Source organism: Hyla sarda, chromosome 3 (assembly GCF_029499605.1).
Source record: "Hyla sarda isolate aHylSar1 chromosome 3, aHylSar1.hap1, whole genome shotgun sequence".
NCBI classification, from domain to species: domain Eukaryota; kingdom Metazoa; phylum Chordata; class Amphibia; order Anura; family Hylidae; genus Hyla; species Hyla sarda.
Window position 1 is genome coordinate 314,398,741 of NC_079191.1, and position 20,024 is coordinate 314,418,764.

Sequence of the window (20,024 nt, forward strand, 5' to 3'; positions counted from 1 at the left end):
AAGAGATAAAAATGTATGAAAGTAAAAATGAAAATGAGAATAATTATAAAAATAAGAATAAAAAAAATAAAATTGCCAAAAATATATACCGGTATATGAAAATAAAAATGGAAAGATGAAATAAAATATGGAAAAATGTATTATATGAATAAATAATTTAAAAAAAATCTCATATACATTCACATAAAAATAAAATACCCTGGTGTTTGTTCTCTCATTGTGTAATGGTAGAAGGTCTGATGGAGGATCACCCGTTGTGTTTCTAACTATCCAGCGCCGGTTGCCGGTGCCCGACCAAACCCCCTAGAGGAAACCAATTCAAAGCTGGAATTAAGCCCTTTGAGCTCCATTGTGTCAAATTCGTAAATTTTCTTGCTCTCTGCTTTTGACATTTTCCTCATGTAACTTGCACCTCTCCAGTCTTTTCTTGAACGGAAAATATATATATATTTTTTTTTACAAGAAGCAGATCATTAGACTAGTCAATTTCATGGGAAAGGGTATCCAGACGTTGTTACATAAATCACTAGAGAAAATAAAAGCTCTAGATAGAACAACATTTTTTATTCCAAAAGAAACTACATCTCCAAAACTGACCCCTGAATTTAAAATCATTTTACATTTTTAAGAGTACACATCTAAAGGTGGAACATATTACCGTATTTATCGGCGTATAACACGCATTTTTAAGGCTTAATTCTTTAGCCTTAAGTCTATCTACGTGTTATACACCGATAAGCAACTGCAGCGGCTTTTGCAGGTCCAGAGACCTGCCAGCTTCTCTGTCTCTGCCTATCCTGGGGTCCAGAGACTGCCGGCTTCGCTGCCCCATTGCCTCCCCCCCCCTCCTTTTTTTTGACCCCGCAGAACAGGAAAGCCAGGGGGAGAGAGGCAGTCGCTGCCTGCTTCTCTCGCCCTGCCTTTCCCGAGGGCCAGAGCCCTGCTGCCGCCGCTTCTCTCACCCTGGCTATCGGCGCCGCTGCCCCATTGCCTCCCCTATCCCCGTTTTTTTGATTACCTGTTGCCGGGGTCTGTCCGCGGTGCTTCTGGCTCCGGTGTGGCATCTATGCGTCGTTGCTATGCGCTGCGAGGCGCAATGACGAGTGATGCAACGTCACTCGACATTGCGTAGTGCAGCACATAGCAACGACGCATAGACGCCACACCCGAGCCAGAAGCACTGCGGACCAGAGCCAGAAGCAGCGTGGACCCGGCAACAGGTAATCGTAAAACCGGGGATGGGGGAGGCAATAGGGCAGTGGCGCCGATAGCCAGGGGGAGAGAAGCAGCGGCAGCGACCCCAGGAAAGGCAGGGGGAGAGAAGCGGGCAGCGACGGCATCTCTCCCCCTGCCTTTCCTGGGGGCTTTTGCGGGGTCAGAAACAGTGTATCTGGGTATACACATGCGCACACACACGCACCCTCATTTTACCAATGATATTTGGGTAAAAAACTTTTTTTTGCCCAAATACCCTTGGTAAAATGAGGGTGCGTGTTATAGGCCGGTGCGTGGTATACCCTGATAAATACGGTAGTAAGAAATATTGGGAAATGGTCAAACAAGATAAAACAATAGGTGAATTATTACCACGTTATCCACTAATAAAATGCACAAAAGCCCCTAATCTAGGAGTAACCATAGCTCCATCTATAAAACCTAATCAAAACCAATCCTGGATCAGTACAAAAGTTTTTTTTCGCTGCAGTTCCTGCAGTGATTGTACGGCAACCACTGGTCTAAAAAAGACATTTGTTGTCCATTCCCAGGTTAATTACTTCAAATGGCAGATTGAAGAATGCATTACATGTAACACAAAGGGGGTTCTGTATATTTTGGAATGTGGGTGCCACAAACAATATGTAGGAAGAACTAAAAGATCGTTAAAAGTGAGGGTAGCGGAACATATCAATAATATAAAAAAGGGGGAACATCCATTATCCCTACATTTTTTTAAATGCCATATTAAGGATCCATCAAGTCTAAAATTTATAGGTTTTCAGGTTCTAAGAAAAGATTGGAGAGGTGGAAGTTACATGATGAAAATGTAAAAAGCAGAGAGCAAGAAAATTTACAAATTTGACACAATGGAGCCCAAAGGGCTCAATTCCAGCTTTGAATTGTTTGGTTTCCTCTTGGGGCTCTGGTCGGGGACCGGCACCCGCAGCTGGATAGTTAGAAACGCGACGGCAGCAGCCGATCCTCCACCAGACCTTCTACCATTACACAATGAGAGAATAAACACCAGTGTATTTTATTTTTATGTGAATGTATATGAGATTATTTTTATTAATTCATATAATACATTTTTCCATATTTTATTCTATTTTATCTTTTCATTTTTATTTTCATATATTTTTGCCAATTTTATATTTTATTTTTATTATATTATAATTATTCTCATTTTCATTTTTACTTTCATCCATTTTTCTCTATTGATTCTTATCATTCTATTCATTTATTACTATTTTTATTTTTCATTTATTTTTATATTTATTTACTTTAATCTTTAAGAAAATGTTTCATTATTTGTTTTTTCATTTTATTTGACTACACATCTCATTTCCTACACTTTGAATTTATGTGCCCTATCAGGTCACATTATGAACCACACACATACATATCTATATTAAAGCCTTTCACTACAATGGGAGTGAGTGTAATCTATTATCACACTGGTGTGAACAAGGTCAGATTTCTCTGTCAGGTTTTTCTGTCCTATTTGTGACATACATGAGTCACTTGCGATATGAATTTTTAGTAATTGATCTTTCTGTCAATTAATATATATACTTGTATGAAATGAAAATAATTCATATTGATTTCAACTTTATATGCTATTTCATATCATCTTGAAAATCCTGGTTTTACCTGTCACTTTATATATCAATAAATCCATTCCACAGGTTGCTACCAGTCTATTCTAATAAGAAACAAATGTGAGCCCAGCACTAAAAGAAGACTCCCTGCCAAATGCTGACAACCTACATGAAAACCGGCTTTTTCTAAACAGATCCGCCTACCTCACCTGGTTTTCCATTGCATCATCGGGCATGCAGCTTGCTTGATCCAGGAGGAATCCTCTGTTTGTGTTCTAAGAATATAGAACTGTAAGCATGTAAGCTATAAGACTGCAAAAAAAAGTGTGAAAAAAAGTTAATTAAGATCATTTAACCTCTTCCCTAATAAAAGTAAGAATCACCCCCCTTTTCCCATTAAAAAAAAACTGTAAATAAAAATTAAACGTGGTATTGCCGCGTGCGGAAGTGTCCGAACTATAAAAATAGATTGTTAATTAAACCGCACGGTCAATGGCGTATGCGCAAAAAAATTCCAAAGTTGAAAATAGCTTATTTTTGGTCAATTTTTATATCATGAAAAAAATGTATAAAAAGCGATAAAGTCCGATCAATATAAAAATGGTACCAATAAAAACATCAGATCACGGCGCAAAAAATTAGCCCTCATACTGGCCCATAATTGGAAAAAATTAAAAAGTTATAGGGGTCAGAAAATGACAATTTTAACCCCTTAAGGACCCGGGGTTTTTCCGTTTTTGCATTTTCGTTTTTTCCTCCTTACCTTTAAAAAAAAATCATAACACTTTCAATCTTTCACCTAAAAATCCATATGATGGCTTATTTTTTGCGCCACCAATTCTACTTTGTAATGACATCAGTCATTTTACCCAAAAATCCATGGCGAAACGAAAAAAAAATCAATGTGAGACAAAATTTTTAAAAAAGCCGCCATTTTGTAACTTTTGGGGGCTTCCGTTTCTGCACAGTACATTTTTCGGTAAAAATGACACCTTCTTTTTATTCTGTAGGTCTATATGGTTAAAATTATACCCTACTTATGTAGGTTTGATTTTGTCATACTTCTGGAAAAAATCTAAACTACATGCAGGAAAATTTATGTCTAAAATTGTCATTTTCTGACCCCTAGAACATTTTTATTTTTCCCCGTATGGGGCGGTATGAGGGCTCATTTTTTGCGCCGTGATCTGAAGTTTTTAGCGGTACCATTTTTGCATTGATAGGACTTATTGACTTATTTTATTCATTTTTTCATGATATAAAAAGTCACCAAAAATGCACTATTTTGGACTTTGGAATTTTTTTTGCGCGCGCGCCATTGACCATGTGGTTTAATTAATTATATATTTTTATAATTCGGACATTTCCGCATGCGTTGATACCACATATGTTTATTTTTATTTACACTTTTTTTTTTTTTTTAATGGGAAAAGGGGGGTGATTCAAACTTTTAATAGGGGAGGGGTTAAATGATCTTTATTCACTTTTTTTTTTTTTTTTTTTTGCAGTGTTATAGCTCCCATAGGGGCCTATAGCACTGCACACACTGATCTTTCACATTGATCACTGGTTTCTCATAGGAAACCGGTGATCGATGATTCTGCCGCTTGACTGCTCATGCCTGGATCTCAGGCACTGAGCAGTCATTCAGCAATCGGACAGCGAGGAGGCAGGTAGGGACCCTCCAGCTGTTCTGTAAGCAGTTCGGCATGTGGCGACTTCACAGCAGCTATCCCGAACAGCTCCCTGAGCTAACCGGCATGGTTTCACTTTCCTTTTCAACTCTAAAGGGTTAATAGCGCGCAGCAGCGCGATCAATGCTGCGCGCTATTAGCCACGGGTTCCAGCCGGGCCCGACCCGCTATGACGGGGTCCTTAACAGGTTAAACATATAAATTTCCCCCCACGTCTCCACGATAGCACCCATGAGATTATCTCCTCCTCCTGATTGGGACAGGAAAAAACACTGAGGTTAAATTCCCCACCCCTTCCTGTCCACACCAGTGTTTTTTCCTTTCCCTGTCAGGGAAGGAGCTGTGAGGTGCAGGGGGTTTTTTGCTCTCCTGCATGAAGAAAATTGAAGGTCCTTACCAGGGCCTTGCAGACTCGGGGTGCGGACATAGCACACCCCCGGTTTTTTTTCTCCCCTTTGGTCAGGTCCACAGGTCTGTGGGTCCGCTCCGGGAGCCTGGAGGCAGAGGAATGCCGTGAGAGCACTGTGTAGCGCGTGGGTCTCTGTGCGGTCTCCTTGCTGCGGTCTCTGCCTTCAGCGAGGAGTTCTTTACCTCGCGTGAGCGCTTCTTAGTTTTTCTCCCGGCAGATCTTCTTCCGGCCGGGATGCTGGCATCTGTCGTCACTTTCGGCCGCGCTCAGAATTTGAATCTGGAGACCGGCTTTTTTCCTATAGGAAGCCCCTCTCCCTGATGGAAGCTGCTCTACCTGATTCCAGTGTTGGATATTACAAGGCTGCATCATGAGCTCACCTGCAAAAGTTCCAGATCCTCCAGTGATCCCAGGATCCGTGAGTACTGAGGGACTATGGGTTCGCCCTGGCCTATCTTCATTGCATGGTGTTTTATCCTTCTCTTCCTTGTATTTGCAGGGAGACAAGGATTCTGTAGGTTCTTCGGTTAAACCGAAAAAAAATCAAAACCTAAGAAATGTGTTATTTGCTAAAAGGAGTTTCCTGAATCTGCTTCTAAACCTCTGTGTAAATCATGTATTGCATCAGTAGTAAAAGATGACTCTCCAACTCTTATGCAAGAAATTAAATCCATGATTCATTCAGAGATGCACTCTGCATTAGCCTCTTTTGCACCTGTTACCCCTGTGGCATCCACTACTTCGGTTAATGTCTCAGCGGTAAAAAAAAGACTAAAACTGTGTCTTTCTCGGATTCTGAAGTGAAAAATCCTCATGAAGAGGAAGATTCCTCTCTTTGAAAAAATTCTTGTTTTAATTCTGATGATATAGAATCCTTAATTAAGTCCGTCCGTCCTACCTTGAATTTAGAGGACTTTCAGGAGACTGTCTATCCAGAATGAGCTTTTTTGAGGCCTACTTTCCTTGTTCATACAAAGATGTATGGGCTAAGCCAGAAAAGAATGCTTTTATTCCTAGGGGTCTAAAAAGGCGATATCCCTTGGATGACACAGACTCTACTACCTGGGACACGATACCATTAGTAGATATCCCGGTTGCTAAGGAAGCAAAGCGTACCTCTCTGCTGCTACACAACTTAAAGATCCAATGGATAGAAAAGCAGAGAGTTTGCTTAAAAAGACCTGTGCTTCCTCACTGTCAAGGCCTAGTATAGCCTCTACCTGTGTAGCCAGGACTTTAGGAGTTTGGTTAGACCAGCTGGAATACCACCTCCAGTCTGATACCCCTAAGGACCAGATTTTGGAATCTTTACCCCTGCTTAAGATGGCATCTAATTTTTTATCAGATGCCTCTGCAGAATCTGTAAAACTGGCTTCTCGTATTGCTGTTTTGTCCAATACCACTAGGCGTGTACTGTGGTTAAAATCTTGGTCGGGAGACATGACTTCAAAAAGTAAACTCTGCTCCCTTCCTTCCTTTCCATGGAAAATTTTTGTTTGGTCCAGAGTTGGATTCTATTCTGGAAAAAGCATCAGACAATTAAAAAGGATTGCCCTTAGATAAGGTCCATCCTAAAAAGTCTCCTTTTCGTCTTTTTTCAGACCAATCTTTCAGAGGGGGCAACGGGAAACAGGACGTTGGTCTTACAGGAAGGGGGGTAGGGGTAGAAATATCTTTACTAACCCCGGTCAGTCCTCTTCCAACCCTAAGCAATGACGCCAGGCCAGTGGAGGCTTTCCCATTTTGCCCCAGTTTGGGAGTCACTACTATCCAGGAGGTTCCTCTCCTTCAGAGGGGCCAAGGTCATTATTCTTCCCTGTTTTTGGTTTCCAAACCAAACGGGAAGTTCTGTACAATTATAAACCTAAGACCCCTGAACAAATTTGTGGTTTACAAAAAATTCAAGATGGAAACTGTGAAGTCTGCAGTTCAGTTAATAAAGGAGGGGACAATGGTGGCGACTATCTATCTTCGCGATGCATATTACCACATTCCCATCCATTAAAATTCCCAAAAATATTTGAGATTGCCATCCAGTGGGGGTCCAGGGTCTGCCACTTTCAGCTTGTCTGTCTCCCATTCTGCCTGTCTTCTGTGCCTCAAATTTTTTCAAGGTCTTAGCAGAGGTGGTTGCCCTTCTCAGGAAGGAGTCTATTCTAATAATCCCTTATCTAGACGACATACTGATAGTGACGGACTCTGTTCCTCAATTGGAACTTCATTTACAGAGAACAATACTTGTTCTCCAGAAGTTGGGTTGGATCCTAAATCTAGACAAATCAGATCTTCTTCCCAGTCAGAGGAACATTTTCCTAGGTACCCTTTTGGATTCAAGGATCCAGACCTCTTTTCTTCTGGATTCCAAAAGGATATTACTGCAGGCATTAGTGTCCAGATTTCTAAGCCTCCATTCTTGTACAATCAGGAGAGCAATGTCCGCTCTGGGTCATATGACATCATGCATCCAATCAGTGGCTCAGTTTCACTCCAGGCCTCTACAAAAGTGGATCCTAACCATTTGGGACCAGTCTCAGAAATCTTTAGTAAAAACCCATCTAAGATGGTGGAGGTTCAAGGAAAATTTGGAGAAGGGAGTAAGTTGGTTTCAGACAAACCAGTTACTCATTACAATGGATGCCAGTGCAGGGGGATGGGGTGCTCACTCAGAGACTCGAGTAGTCCAAGGAAAGTGGGATCCACAGACAGCAAGAAAATCTTCCAACTTCAGAGCGCTACTGGCAATATGGATGACACTCCAAGAGTTGGAGGAGATCTGCAAAAATCGCCATAGTCTCATTTACTCGGACAACATGACTGCAGTGGCCTTTATAAGGCATCAGGGAGGTCCAAGGTACACAGTTCTCCAGTCAATCTCTCATCAAATATTTTCTTGGGCAGAAAACAAGGTGCTTCTATCTCTGCAGTCCATCTCAAAGGGGTCTGGAACTTGGAGGCGGACTTCCTGAGCAGACACATAATAGACCAAGGGGAATGGTCTCTAGCTCTGGGCATTCAGGATGATTACAGAGAGATGGGGGGTTCCTTAAATAGATCTGTTTGCAACCAGGAGAAATCACAAGGTGGATCTATTCTATTCCCTAAATCCAAGGGACTCTCCGCTAGCAGTAGATGCATTAGCTCAGGATTGGACATTCAGTATGGGATACGCATTTCCTCCCCTGCCGCTAATATCTCTGGTCCTTCAGAAGCTAATGAACGATCATTGCATTCTAATCCTAGTAGCTCCATACTGGCCAAAGAGGAGCTGGTTCTCTCTGTTAAAGACTCTAGCTGTAGAGGATCCCATCTGCCTTCCTCCTCAAAAGGATCTACTGTCCCAGGGACAATCCTTTCATCGTCAGATCAAAAACCTCAGCTTGACAGCATGGAAATTGAAAAGTCCATTCTGCTGAAGGAAGGTTTCTCTGAAAAGGTAGTAAATACCCTTCTATCTAGCCATAAAGATACTACCTCTAGAATCTATGCTAAAACCTGGAAGAAATTTATCTCTTGGTGTGGGGATTCTTTTTCTATCAACACTCCGGTGATTCCTAAAATTCTACACTTCATTCAGCAGGGATTTGATTTAGGTCTTTCCCCTACTACCCTCAAAGTACAGGTTTCTGCTCTCTATCATGTAAAATTGGCTGATAACATGTGGATTTCAAGGTTTGTTAAAGCGTCCAGCAGACTCAGACCTAAGACTTTAAATATCTGTCCTCAGTGGAATTTAAATACAGTTCTAGCGGTTATTCCTTTGGATCCCTTTGAGCCTCTGGATTCTATTTCTGAAAAATTTTTGACTCTCAAAACTATATTTTTTTAATCACCATCACTACAGCTAGGAGAGTAGGTGAAATTCAGGCTCTTTCTATCAGAGAGCCTTATCAGAATTTTGGATGACAAAATCATTTTTAAGCTTGATCCTAACTTCCTAAAGTTGTCTCTACCTTTCATAGATCACAGGATATTGTGGTTCCATCCTTCTGTTCAGATCCAAAAAATGACTTAGAAAAATCATAGTCTTTTGGATGTTAGAAGAGCTGTCCTCCTCTACATTGAAAGAACTAGTCAGTGGAGGAAGGATGACCATCTGTTAATTCAGTTTGCTGGCCCAAATAGAGGCAAGAAAGCCTCTAGGAGTTCTATAGCCAGATGGATTAAGACCGCAATTTCAGAGGCTTATGTGGCCAGAGGTAAAGCCCTTCCTATACAATTGAAGGCCCATTCTACTAGAGCAATTTCCTCATCATGGGCAGAGAGAGACGGATCTTCTGTATAAGATTTGCAAAGCTGCCGCTTGGAAAAACCTTCATACTTTTTCCAGACATTATAGAGTTCACATCTTGTCTTCTGAGAATATGGCCTTTGGACGTAAAGTTCTCAGTGCTGTAGTCCCTCCCTAATAAATTCTTTGGTATTTCTCATGGGTGCTGTCGTGGAGACGTGGGGGGAAATGGTGAATTATACTCACCGATAATTCCTTTTCTGGAAGTCTCCACGACAGCACCCATACATCCCACCCTTTGGTTTTTTTTTATTAGTCTTTTTTGGTGCACTTTTTTCCTTTCCTTCGGTGTTCTTTATAAATACACTGGTGTGGACAGAAAGGGATGGTGAATTTAACCTCAGTGTTTTTTCCTGTCCCAATCAGGAGGAGGAGATAATCTCATGGGTGCTGTTGTGGAGACTTCCAGAAAAGGAATTATCGGTGAGTATAATTCACCATTTTCCTGCATGTTATGATTTTTTTTTTTAGAAGTAATACAAAATCAAACTTATAGAAGTAGGATACCATTTTAATCATATGGACCTACAGAATAAAGAGAAGGTGTCATTTTTACTGAAAAATGGACTGTGTAGAAGTGCAAACCCCCAAAATTTACAAAATGGCATTTTTTCTTCAATTTTGTGTCACAATACATTTTTTTTCCGCTTTGCCGTGGATATTTTGGTAAAATGACTGTCACTGCATAGTAGGGATGTAAGAAAAAATCGATTCTCGCGATAATCGCGATTTTTTCATTTGTCGATACTGAATCGATTCAAAATATTTTTGAATCGATTCTTTTAGGGATGTGGAATTTTTATCTCCTGACGCCCGGAACAGCATGTCCTGGGCATCAGGAGATAAAAGTTCCACATTTGTGGAGCCGGGCAGGCCGGATCTGACACGGCGTCTCCCTGGGTGTATGGAGCGGGCTCCGACTCGTGCCCGCTCCGTACTATGCGACCCCCGGCTGATTTCAGTAGCCGGGGGCCGCCGCTAATAGCCAGCATGCGGCGATCGCCGCGGCTGGCTATTAAAGGAGTACTCCGGTGCACACTTTTCTCATGTTATGCAAAATAAAAGAAAACGCACTTTATCTTACCTGCCAACGAGCCCCCGGAGCTCCGGTACAGGTGTTCGGTCCCCGGACTGTATTCTTCTTACTTCCTGTTAGCCCGACACGTCACACGGAGCTTCAGCCTATCACTGGCCGCAGCGATGTCCCGCCTCTGCTGGTGATAGGCTGAAGCTCCATGTGACGTGCCGGGCTAACAGGAAGTAAGAAGAATACAGCTCGGGGACCCAACACCTGTACCGGAGCTCCGGGGGCTCGTTGGCAGGTAAGAGAGAGTGCGTTTTCTTTTATTTTGCAGCTCGGACGGGATAAAATGAGAAAAGTGAGCACCGGAGTACTAGATCGCCGCTGTCAAAGCTGACAGCGGCGTCTATTGGGATCTATGAATGCTCCCAGGTGGGCGATGTATCGGGATATATCGCGATGTATCGTCACCTAGACGGTATCGCAATATATCGGGATATATCGAATCGCCACACTGGTATCGCGATTCGAATCGAATCGCCAAATTCTTGGCGATTCACACCCCTACTGCATAGTAGAATTGGTGGGGTAAAAAATAAGCCATAAAGTGGAATTTTTTGTGCAAAGTTGAAAGCTTTATTTTTTTGAAGGTGATGAGGAAAAAAATGGAAAAACCCTGTGTCCTTAAAGGAGTAGTCCAGTAGTGAACAAGTGGTGAACAACTTATCCCCTATCCTAAGGATCGCAGGGGGTCCGACCGCTGGGGCCCCCCGCGATCTCCTGTACGGGGCCCCGGCAGCCCGCGCGAAGGGGGCGTGTCGATCCCCGCACAGAGCGGCGGCCAACACGCCCCCTCAATACAACTCTATGGCAGAGCCGGAGCGCTGCCTTCGGCAATCTCCGGCTCTGCCATAGCAATGTATTGAGGGGGCGTGTCAGCCGCCGCTTCGTGCGGGGGTCGACACCTGATATCTGGCCGGAGAGCCTGGCCCCCGTACAGAAAGATCGCAGGGGGCCCCAGCGGTCGGACCCCCTGCGATCTCAAACTTATTCCCTATCCTTAGGATAGGGGATACGTTTTTCACCACTGGACTACCCCTTTAAGGGGTTAACTAGCAAAACAGAACATTTATTTAAAAAAAAAAAGCTGTCCACATTTGTGCGTAGGTTGGGTGTGGTTTTGTAAATTAGTTCTGTTGAATTGAATAGAGTTGTAATGACAGGTTTGGGGATGTTTTTGGAAGAAATTGGCTCTGTTTTGCTAGTGCTGGATAACCCCTTTTTAAAGTTAACAGCATTCACGGTGTGTGCTAAATAACTTGCTATTTTTTTTTAGATTAGATGGAGAGATGCAATAGAATATTTCTGTGCCTGATAGGTGTACACACTTGAGGGTCTTTATTAGGCCTTTGACTGCCATTGCAACCTAACTCCACCCTGCCTTATTTACATTTATATCTTTGGAACTGCCAGAAAAATGTAAAAGCTATCCCCAACAATTACTAATGGACGAATATATAAGAAGAAACCAACAACTTAGTCAGTTTCAGCTCAACAGACTACAGCCAACTGTGATGCCCAACACATTACAAAAACAAATAGTTAGGATCCGTCATAGATTCTTGTTTCATAAACCATGGGTCCCAGCTGCTAATTGTGGACATAAACAATCACGCTGATACCCGCCATTAACCCTTCAGATGCTGTAATCAATACTGATCATGCCATCTGACATATTACAGGGGGCGTACAGACACTATTTGGACCACCATTACGCAATTGCTAGGAGGCAAGTTGGGCTAGGGTAACTTTTTGAATGTTGGCTTTGGAGAAGAAAACCAAAAATTTTGTTTTTAAGTTATTTAAACACCATCCAGATGTCATCCTCATTTTCAGAAATGGAAAAATATGAATTTATATTTACATTTATTTTGTATATGTATTTCCTTTTTTATTAGTATTTTGTATTCCTCCCAATTATTTAGGCAAACATCCCCAAAAAAATGCATAAAAAAACAAAAAAAAAACTTGTGTACCCTCAGGCTTTATAGATATTGAACTTAAAGGGGTACTACCGTGCTGACAACTTATCCCCTATCTAATATCATGAAAAAATGTATAAAAAGCGATAAAGTCCGATCATAGACTTGCATTGAGGAGCGGAGCGTGACGTCACGATCACCGACCCCGTCATCAGACTCGGAGCGGATGTTCGCTCCAGGGCCTGATGACAGCGGGGTGCTGCGTGCGAGATCACGGGGGTCCACAGTGGCGGGACCCCGTGCGATCAGGCAACTTATCCCTTATCCTTTAGATAGGGGATTAGTTGTCAGCACGGTAGTACCCCTTTAAGTGCCTTTTGCACTGCTGGATTGTAGGTTGTCTTTCCACATCTGTGCTAAAGGTCAGCAATACATCCACAAAAACATTTTTCAATTTCCCAATCCGATTTTTTTTTTATTTAACAGCAGGTCTCTCAAGGGGTAAAGGACAACTTTGCATTAGACTTGTCATATGAAAATCTGCTTGTTGTTGTTGTTGTTTTTTTTTTAACTATTAGGTAGTATATTAGAACATATTTCTATTTCTATGAATTTATTTTAGTTATTTGAGTATAAATATATTGCTGCATGTTATTTTCTAACTTGAAATTATTCAAGACTCCTTCCAAGTAAAATGCTGGAAGCATTTTGTTCTCATATCTGAATTATTTAACCATGTCCATACATGGTAGGCTTCTGAGCCAAAAAAAAAAAGTGACATCAATGAAAACAAACAACTTTTAGGTTGTTGAAAAGTGTTATTTCAGAAAGCCAAACAAGTCTCCATTTGGAATGTAAAAAGCCATATAGTAAGTAACATATGGTGAGCAGTCAGTTCTTTACATGCAAATGCATTCAGCAGGTCTTAAGATCTGTTCACTTTTTCACATTTTACTATGTTGAGGTTCTGTGGTAAATGAAGAAAAATCTTTTCCTCCATCAAACTTCACGCACTATCCCATAATGAGAATGTGTAAAAAAGATTATTTTAGATATTTTTGCATATTTATTAAAAAGGAAAAGCAAAAACTATGCATGGAAATTAGTACTTAGACCCTTTGCTATGACACAGGAACTTAAAGGGATACTCCACTGGAAAACCTTTTTTATTTTTATTTTTTATTTATTTTTGTTACCCTTCCAGTACTTTTAAGCAGCTGTATGCTACAGAGGACATTCTTTTCTTTTTGAATTTCATTTTTGTCTTGTCTACAGTGCTCTCTGCTGACACCTGATGCCCGTATCAGGAACTGTCCAGAGCAGGAGAAAATCCCCATTGCAAACTTATTCTGCTCTGGACAGTTCCTGACACGGAGAGGTGTCAGCAGAGAGCACTGTGGACAAGACAAAAAAAAAAGTCAAAAAGAAAATAATTTCCTCTGTAGCATACAGCTGCTAAAAAGTATTGGAAGGGTAAAGATTTTTAACTTTCTGGCACCAGTTAATTTAAATTTTAAAAAAATGTTTTCTTTGGGCCTCCCATTTCTCTTGATAATCTTTGAAATGTCCCTACAGATTGGTCAAATTCGACATGTAGTAAGTTTAGTACATTTAGCGTGTTATGGAAAGACACACTCCTGTCTACATAAGGTCTTATAGCTGAGAATGCATATCTGAGCAAAAATCAAGTCATGGAGTGGAAAGAACTGCCTGTAGGACATTATTGTGCTATACCGAGAGTTCCAAAGAGCACAGTGGCCTCCATAATTCTTGAATTGAACAGGATCCATGGGTCACTCGGTATAATCTCCAAAGTTCCTGTGTGCAGTTGGGAAAAACCTGATCTAGAGTGCTCTGGGTCAAAGGTTAACCTTTCAACAAGACTGTAAATGTCCTTGTGTGGCCCAGACAGAGCCCTGACTTGAATCAAACCTCTCTGGAGATACCTAAAATGGCTTCCACCAATGGTCCGCATCCAACCTGACTGAGCTTGAGAGGATCTGCAGAGAAGAATTGCAGAAAAACCCCAAATCAAAAGTGTGCAAACCTTGTGGCATCTTAAGCAAGAAGACTGGAGGCTGTGATTGCTGCTAAAGATGCTTTAAAGGGTTACTCCGGTGCTTACACATCTTATCCCCTATCCAAAGGATAGGGGATAAGATGCCTGATCACGGGAGTCCTGCCGCTGGGGACCCCCGGGATCTTGCACACGGCACCCCGTTTGTAATCAGTTCCCGGAGCGTGTTCGCTCCGGGTCTAATTACGGGCGACCACAGGGCGGGCGGCGTGTGACGTCACGCCTCCGCCCCGTGTGACGTCACCCTCCGCCCCTCAATGCAAGCCTATGGGAGGGGGATTGATAGCTGTCACGCCCCCTCCCGTAGGCTTGCATTGAGGGGCGGAGCGTGACATCACATGCCGCCCGCCCTGTGGTCGCTGGTAATCAGACCCGGAGCGAACACGCTCTGGGGACTGATTACAAACGGGGTGCCGCGTTCAAGATCCCGGGGATCCCCAGCGGTGGGACTCCCGCGATCAGGCATCTTATCCCCTATCCTTTGGATAGGGGATAAGATGTGTAAGCACCGGAGTGTTTCCCAACCAGTGTTCTCCAGCTGTTGAAAAACCACAATTCTCAGCATGCTCAGACAGCCAAAGGCAACAGCTGGAGGCACACTGGTTGGGGAATTCTGCAGTAAAGGGTCTGAATACTTTTGTCAATTCAATGTTTTTATTTTTATTCTTTAATAAATTAGAAAAGATTTCTAACATTCTGTTTTCACTATCATTGCATCATTACAGGGTATTCAACAGATTCATGAGGGAAAGTCATATATATATATATATATATATATATATATATATATATATATATATATATATATATATATATATTTTACATAAGTAAATTAGAAGTTAAAGGCGCCGACATAAAATGTATTGTAAAAAATTTAAGTGAAAGGGTTTTAAGACTTTCCGAATGTACTGTAATTGTTGGTGTAAAATGTCTGCATTAGCTTACTCTTTCAGGTCAGTTAACCTATTATTTTGTAGATAACTGTTTCTATATGGAGTTGCTTCTACTCTAAATGCATTAATCTGGCCATACACACAACATTATCAATGTTTGTACAAATGATTCTACTGTCCGGCAAGTTGCAAATGCTCTACCAATCATGCCACACGTCTAGTTTCAGTCGACAATGACTGAAAAATGTCCTGCAATCATGGTCCTTCATTCAGGCAGGTGGTCAATGTTGACACATTACAGGAATCGGGAGACATTGGAATAGCAGCTGTGGGGGATCGGGGCAGATAAGTATTTCACAGTCTCATTATTTTTTTCTGATGCTGAAATACCAATACACTTTTAAATCCAGTTTTCTCAATACTACTAATAAAATATTAAAGCCACTGTATTCTAGCACTGTCAGAGGATTTAGCTTTTGTTTTTCTAGTTATTTAACTTTATTTTAGCCATCCTGTGAAGTCTTTTCTGCCTCTTACGATGGATGTTGTTGCAGCTATTTGTCTTGAGTCCGACTTCTCTAATTGCCAGCATTCACAGATAAAGCCACAACTAGTCACTCATTTTACCTTGCTCCAGCCTTTTTAGTGTTACGTGGCAGCACAGCAGGTTTCCGTTCTGGCTTACAGAAAGGTGTATTGAGTGGTATATTTCCCTCTCTGTTATGACTCGTGTATGGACAGAGGTTGCCTTCATTCGAAAGTCCTTTTGACCATGATAATAGTTAATAGATAGTAATTTTCTAGACACCATTTATAAGACTTTATCTTCTGCCTTGTTTACAGCAATGTCAAAAGTTTATCATATTGAATTTTAAATTTACACCTAAAAAAAGTAATAAAACAATAAACAAAACATTTTAGAGGCTATGTAGAATTTCAGAGTATAAATTGTAATTTATTTACATAATGCCCAATTGAAGCATTTTTTAGTCCCTTATACCACTTCAACCATTTCACATTTATTAAAGGATAATTTGTTATTGAATATTGAAGCAGACAATATATCTGTAGCATTTTACAGTAATATATACAGTCATGGCCATAAATGTTGGCACCAATTTTTCTAGGAATTGGAAGTATTTCTCAAAGAAAAGGATTGCAGTTACACATGTTTTGGTATTCACACGTTTATTCCCTTTGTGTGTATTGGAACTAAACCAAAAAAGGGAGGGGAAAAAAAGCAAATTGGACATAATGTCACATCAAACTCCAAAAATGGTCTGGACAAAATTATTGGCACCCTTAAGTTTGGTTGCACACCCTTTCGGAAAAAAATAACCTAAATCAGTTGCTTCCTGTAACTATCAATAAGCGTCTTACACATTCGTCAGCCCGAATGTTGAATGCAAACTGCTCCAGGTCTCTCTTATTGGAAGGGTGCCTTTTCCCAACAGCAATTTTAAGATCTCTCCACAGGTGTACAATGGGATTTAGATCTGGACTCATTGCTGGCTACTTCAGAACTCTCCAGCGCTTTGTTGCCATCCATTTCTGGGTCCTTTTTGACGTATGTTTGGGGTCATTGTCCTGCTGGAAGACCCAAGATCTCAGATGCAAACCCAGCTTTCTGACACTGTACAGTGCGACCCAAAATCCATTGGTAATCCTCAGATTTCATGATGCCTTGTATACATTCAGGGAACCCAGTGCCAGAGGCAGCAAAACAACCCCTGAAACATCATTGAACCTCCACAATATTTTACTGTAGGTACTGTGTTCTTTTCTTTTGTAGGCCTCATTCAGTTTTCGGTGAACAGTAGAATGATGTGCTTTATCAAAAATCTCTATCTTGGTCTCATCTGTCCACAAGACGTTTTCCCAGAAGGATTTTGGCTTACTCAAGTTCATTTTGGCAAAATCTAGTCAAGCTTTTTTATGTCTGTGTCAGCAGTGGGGTCCTCCTGGGTCTCCTGCCATAGAGTTTCATTTTATTTAAATGTCAACGGATAGTTCGCGCTGACACTGCTCCCTGAGCCTGCAGGACAGCTTGAATATCTTTGGAACTTGTTTGGGGCTGATTATCCACCATCCGGATTATCCTGCGTTGACACCTTTCATCACTTTTTCTCTTCTGTCCACACCCAGGGTGATTAGCTACAGTGCCATGGGTTGCAAGCTTCTTGATGATGTTGCGCACAGTGGACAAAGGCAAATCTAGATCTCTGGAGATGGACTTGTAACCTTAAGATTGTTGATATTTTTCCACAATTTTGGTTCTCAAGTCCTTTTATCTGCTTTCAGGTGTGATTTTTATATTGCCCACACCTGTTACTTGCCCCAGGTAAGTTTAAAGGAGCATCACATGCTTGAAACAATCTTATTTTTCCACAATTTTGAAAGGGTGCCAATAATTTTGTCCAGCCCATTTTTGGAGTTTGGTGTGACATTATGTCCAATTAGCTTTTTTTCCCCCCACCCTTTTTTGGTTTAGTTCAAATACACACAAAGGGAATAAACTAGGGATCGACCGATATCGGTTTTTTAGGGCCGATACCGATACCGATAATCGGTGCAGGTTAGGGCCGATAGCCGATAACTTATACCGATATTTCGGTATAAGTTATCGACTATTTAACCCCCTGCGACACCGCTGCAGATCATTGATTTAAAGCGGGCGCTTTAAATCAATGATCTGCAGTGGCTTTTGCAGGGCCATAGGCCGCCGCCGCCACCACCCGCTTCTCTCCCCTACCTGCCAGGGTGCTCCGGGCCATCCATCCATCGTTCCTGTAGTGTCCGGGGGCGTTCCGGGTGGAGGGTGGTCCGGTCCGGGCTGTCCTTCTTCTCCGGCGGGCCTCTTCTCCACTCCGGGCAGGCACCGGCCTAGTACGCTGCATAGACGTCGCTGCGCAGTGACGCCCGTGCGCAGCGACGCACCTGACGTCACGGCGTAGCGGCGTCTATGCAGCATACTAGGCCGGAGCCTGCCCGGAGTGGAGAAGAGGCCCGCCGGAGAAGGACAGCCCGGACCGGACCACCCTCCACCCGGAACGCCCCGGACACTACATGAAGGAAGGATGGCCTGGACCACCCCCATTACGGGTAAGTTAAATTTTTTTATTCACTCGGAGGGTGGGGGAGGGGCCTGACCGGTATAGCGTTATGGGAAAAAATCCATACCGGTATACCGCCTAGCATCACGGTGGGGGGTGTGACGCGGTGCGGTGGGTCGGAGGTGCGGTGCGGCGGGTCGAGGGGGTGGGGGTCGCGGTGCGGTGGGGGCGGTCCGGGGGGTGGGGCATTATCGGCTTATCGGCAAGATAATTGCCGATACCGATAATGCCCAAAATCGTGATTATCGGCCGATAATATCGGCCATACCGATAATCGGTCGATCCCTAGAATAAACGTGTATAGCAAAACATGTGTTACTGCAATCCTTTTCTGGGAGAAATGCTTCATTATCTTAAAAAATTTCAGGGGTGCCAACATTTACGGCCATGAATGTGTATTTATGTGTGTGTGTGTATTTGTGTGTGCGTGTATAGATATATAGATAGATATTATAATATATATCGCCATCTGCCAAAAGAATTTGTTCATGTGCTGCCACATCAAAACATTTATTGCATGAAGCAGACTTTCAACTGAGATTTGTTCTAAATAAAATGTGTCAAATAGATTCATATTTAATTATAAAACGGTATATTATTTCCCACATTATTTGTTTGCTATATGCTTTTTAATTTGCTGTTGTACTTGTCAATTCTACTTTCAACCTATACTGAAGACTGGTCTTAGATGCCTATTCTTATGCTGCCTTTTAATAATTTCATCATTTTATTATGACTTCTATTACACACAATAGTACTTGGCTGATGATTTTTCATGTAAGTTTACTCTTAAATATGAGATCATACTGGATTATTTCTGTGATTGTTACCACTTTATTACAATTCACCAATTTTTAGCAAAATCTGTTTTGTGGAACACAGAATAATTTGCCATATATCCTTTTTCCTCATGGTATAGTATCAACAAGTGCTTTATTCTGTTATTCCTATAACTACAACTTGTATCTGAGCCATAGTAACATTTTATTGACGTGGTACATTTTCAGGGCCAGGTCCAGGAGATGCCTGTGCTATTGGAAAATAATTAAACAATGAAGGATACCGAGAAATCATCAAGCAACTAATGAAGAACTGACCAAAATTGTAAGAATGGCCAACACAGCTCAGTTGGTAGTGGACATGCTGGGAAATGTCTACAATTTCTACTGTACATGTTGCTATTGCACTCCACCTCCTCATGTATATACTGTAATTGCATTTTTTCTTCTGATTTATACATCTGCAATTAAGACTTATCAGCTTCAGAGGAATAAATTACTACTTGTGCCAAATGTCTGTTTATCTTTATTGTTTTCTTCTGTGAAGAAAGAGTTAAAGGGAATCTGATAGCAGAATCACCTGCAGAATATACAGGTTTATAGTGCGGGTGATCCTGATTAAAGGGGTTATCCAGTAATAGAAAAACAGCTAATTTCTTTCAAAAACCGCTCCAGGTTGTGTGTGGTTGTACAACTTGTATCCATTCACTTCAATGGAACTGAGCTGCAGACCACACCCAACCTGGAGAAAGATGGGGAGCGTTTTTTGAAAGAAAGTAGCTGTTTTTCTATTCCTGAATAACCCCTTTAAAATGCAGTTTACCTTGTCCATATCTGTGTGAGATGTAATTCTTGCTAATATGCAAATTATTCCTTGTGTGCTCAGGGTCCTCAAGTAATGTTCTTTCCTTCCTTGTGCCCATATATCCCCTCCCCCTTCATCAGTATTCAT

The 20,024-nt window shown here is 41.7% G+C and overlaps 1 protein-coding gene across 1 annotated transcript in view; it reads left to right on the forward strand.

Moving 5' to 3' along the window:
* Positions 1-19,579, forward strand: part of ZDHHC14 (zinc finger DHHC-type palmitoyltransferase 14) — a 120,818-nt gene extending 101,239 nt beyond the window's left edge. Inside the window, exon 10 of the mRNA XM_056567090.1 lies at positions 19,301-19,579. Coding sequence (XP_056423065.1) covers positions 19,301-19,342 — 42 coding nt within the window. The 3' untranslated portion in view covers positions 19,343-19,579. The remainder of the gene's footprint in view (positions 1-19,300) is intronic.
* Positions 19,580-20,024: the final 445 nt, after the last annotated feature.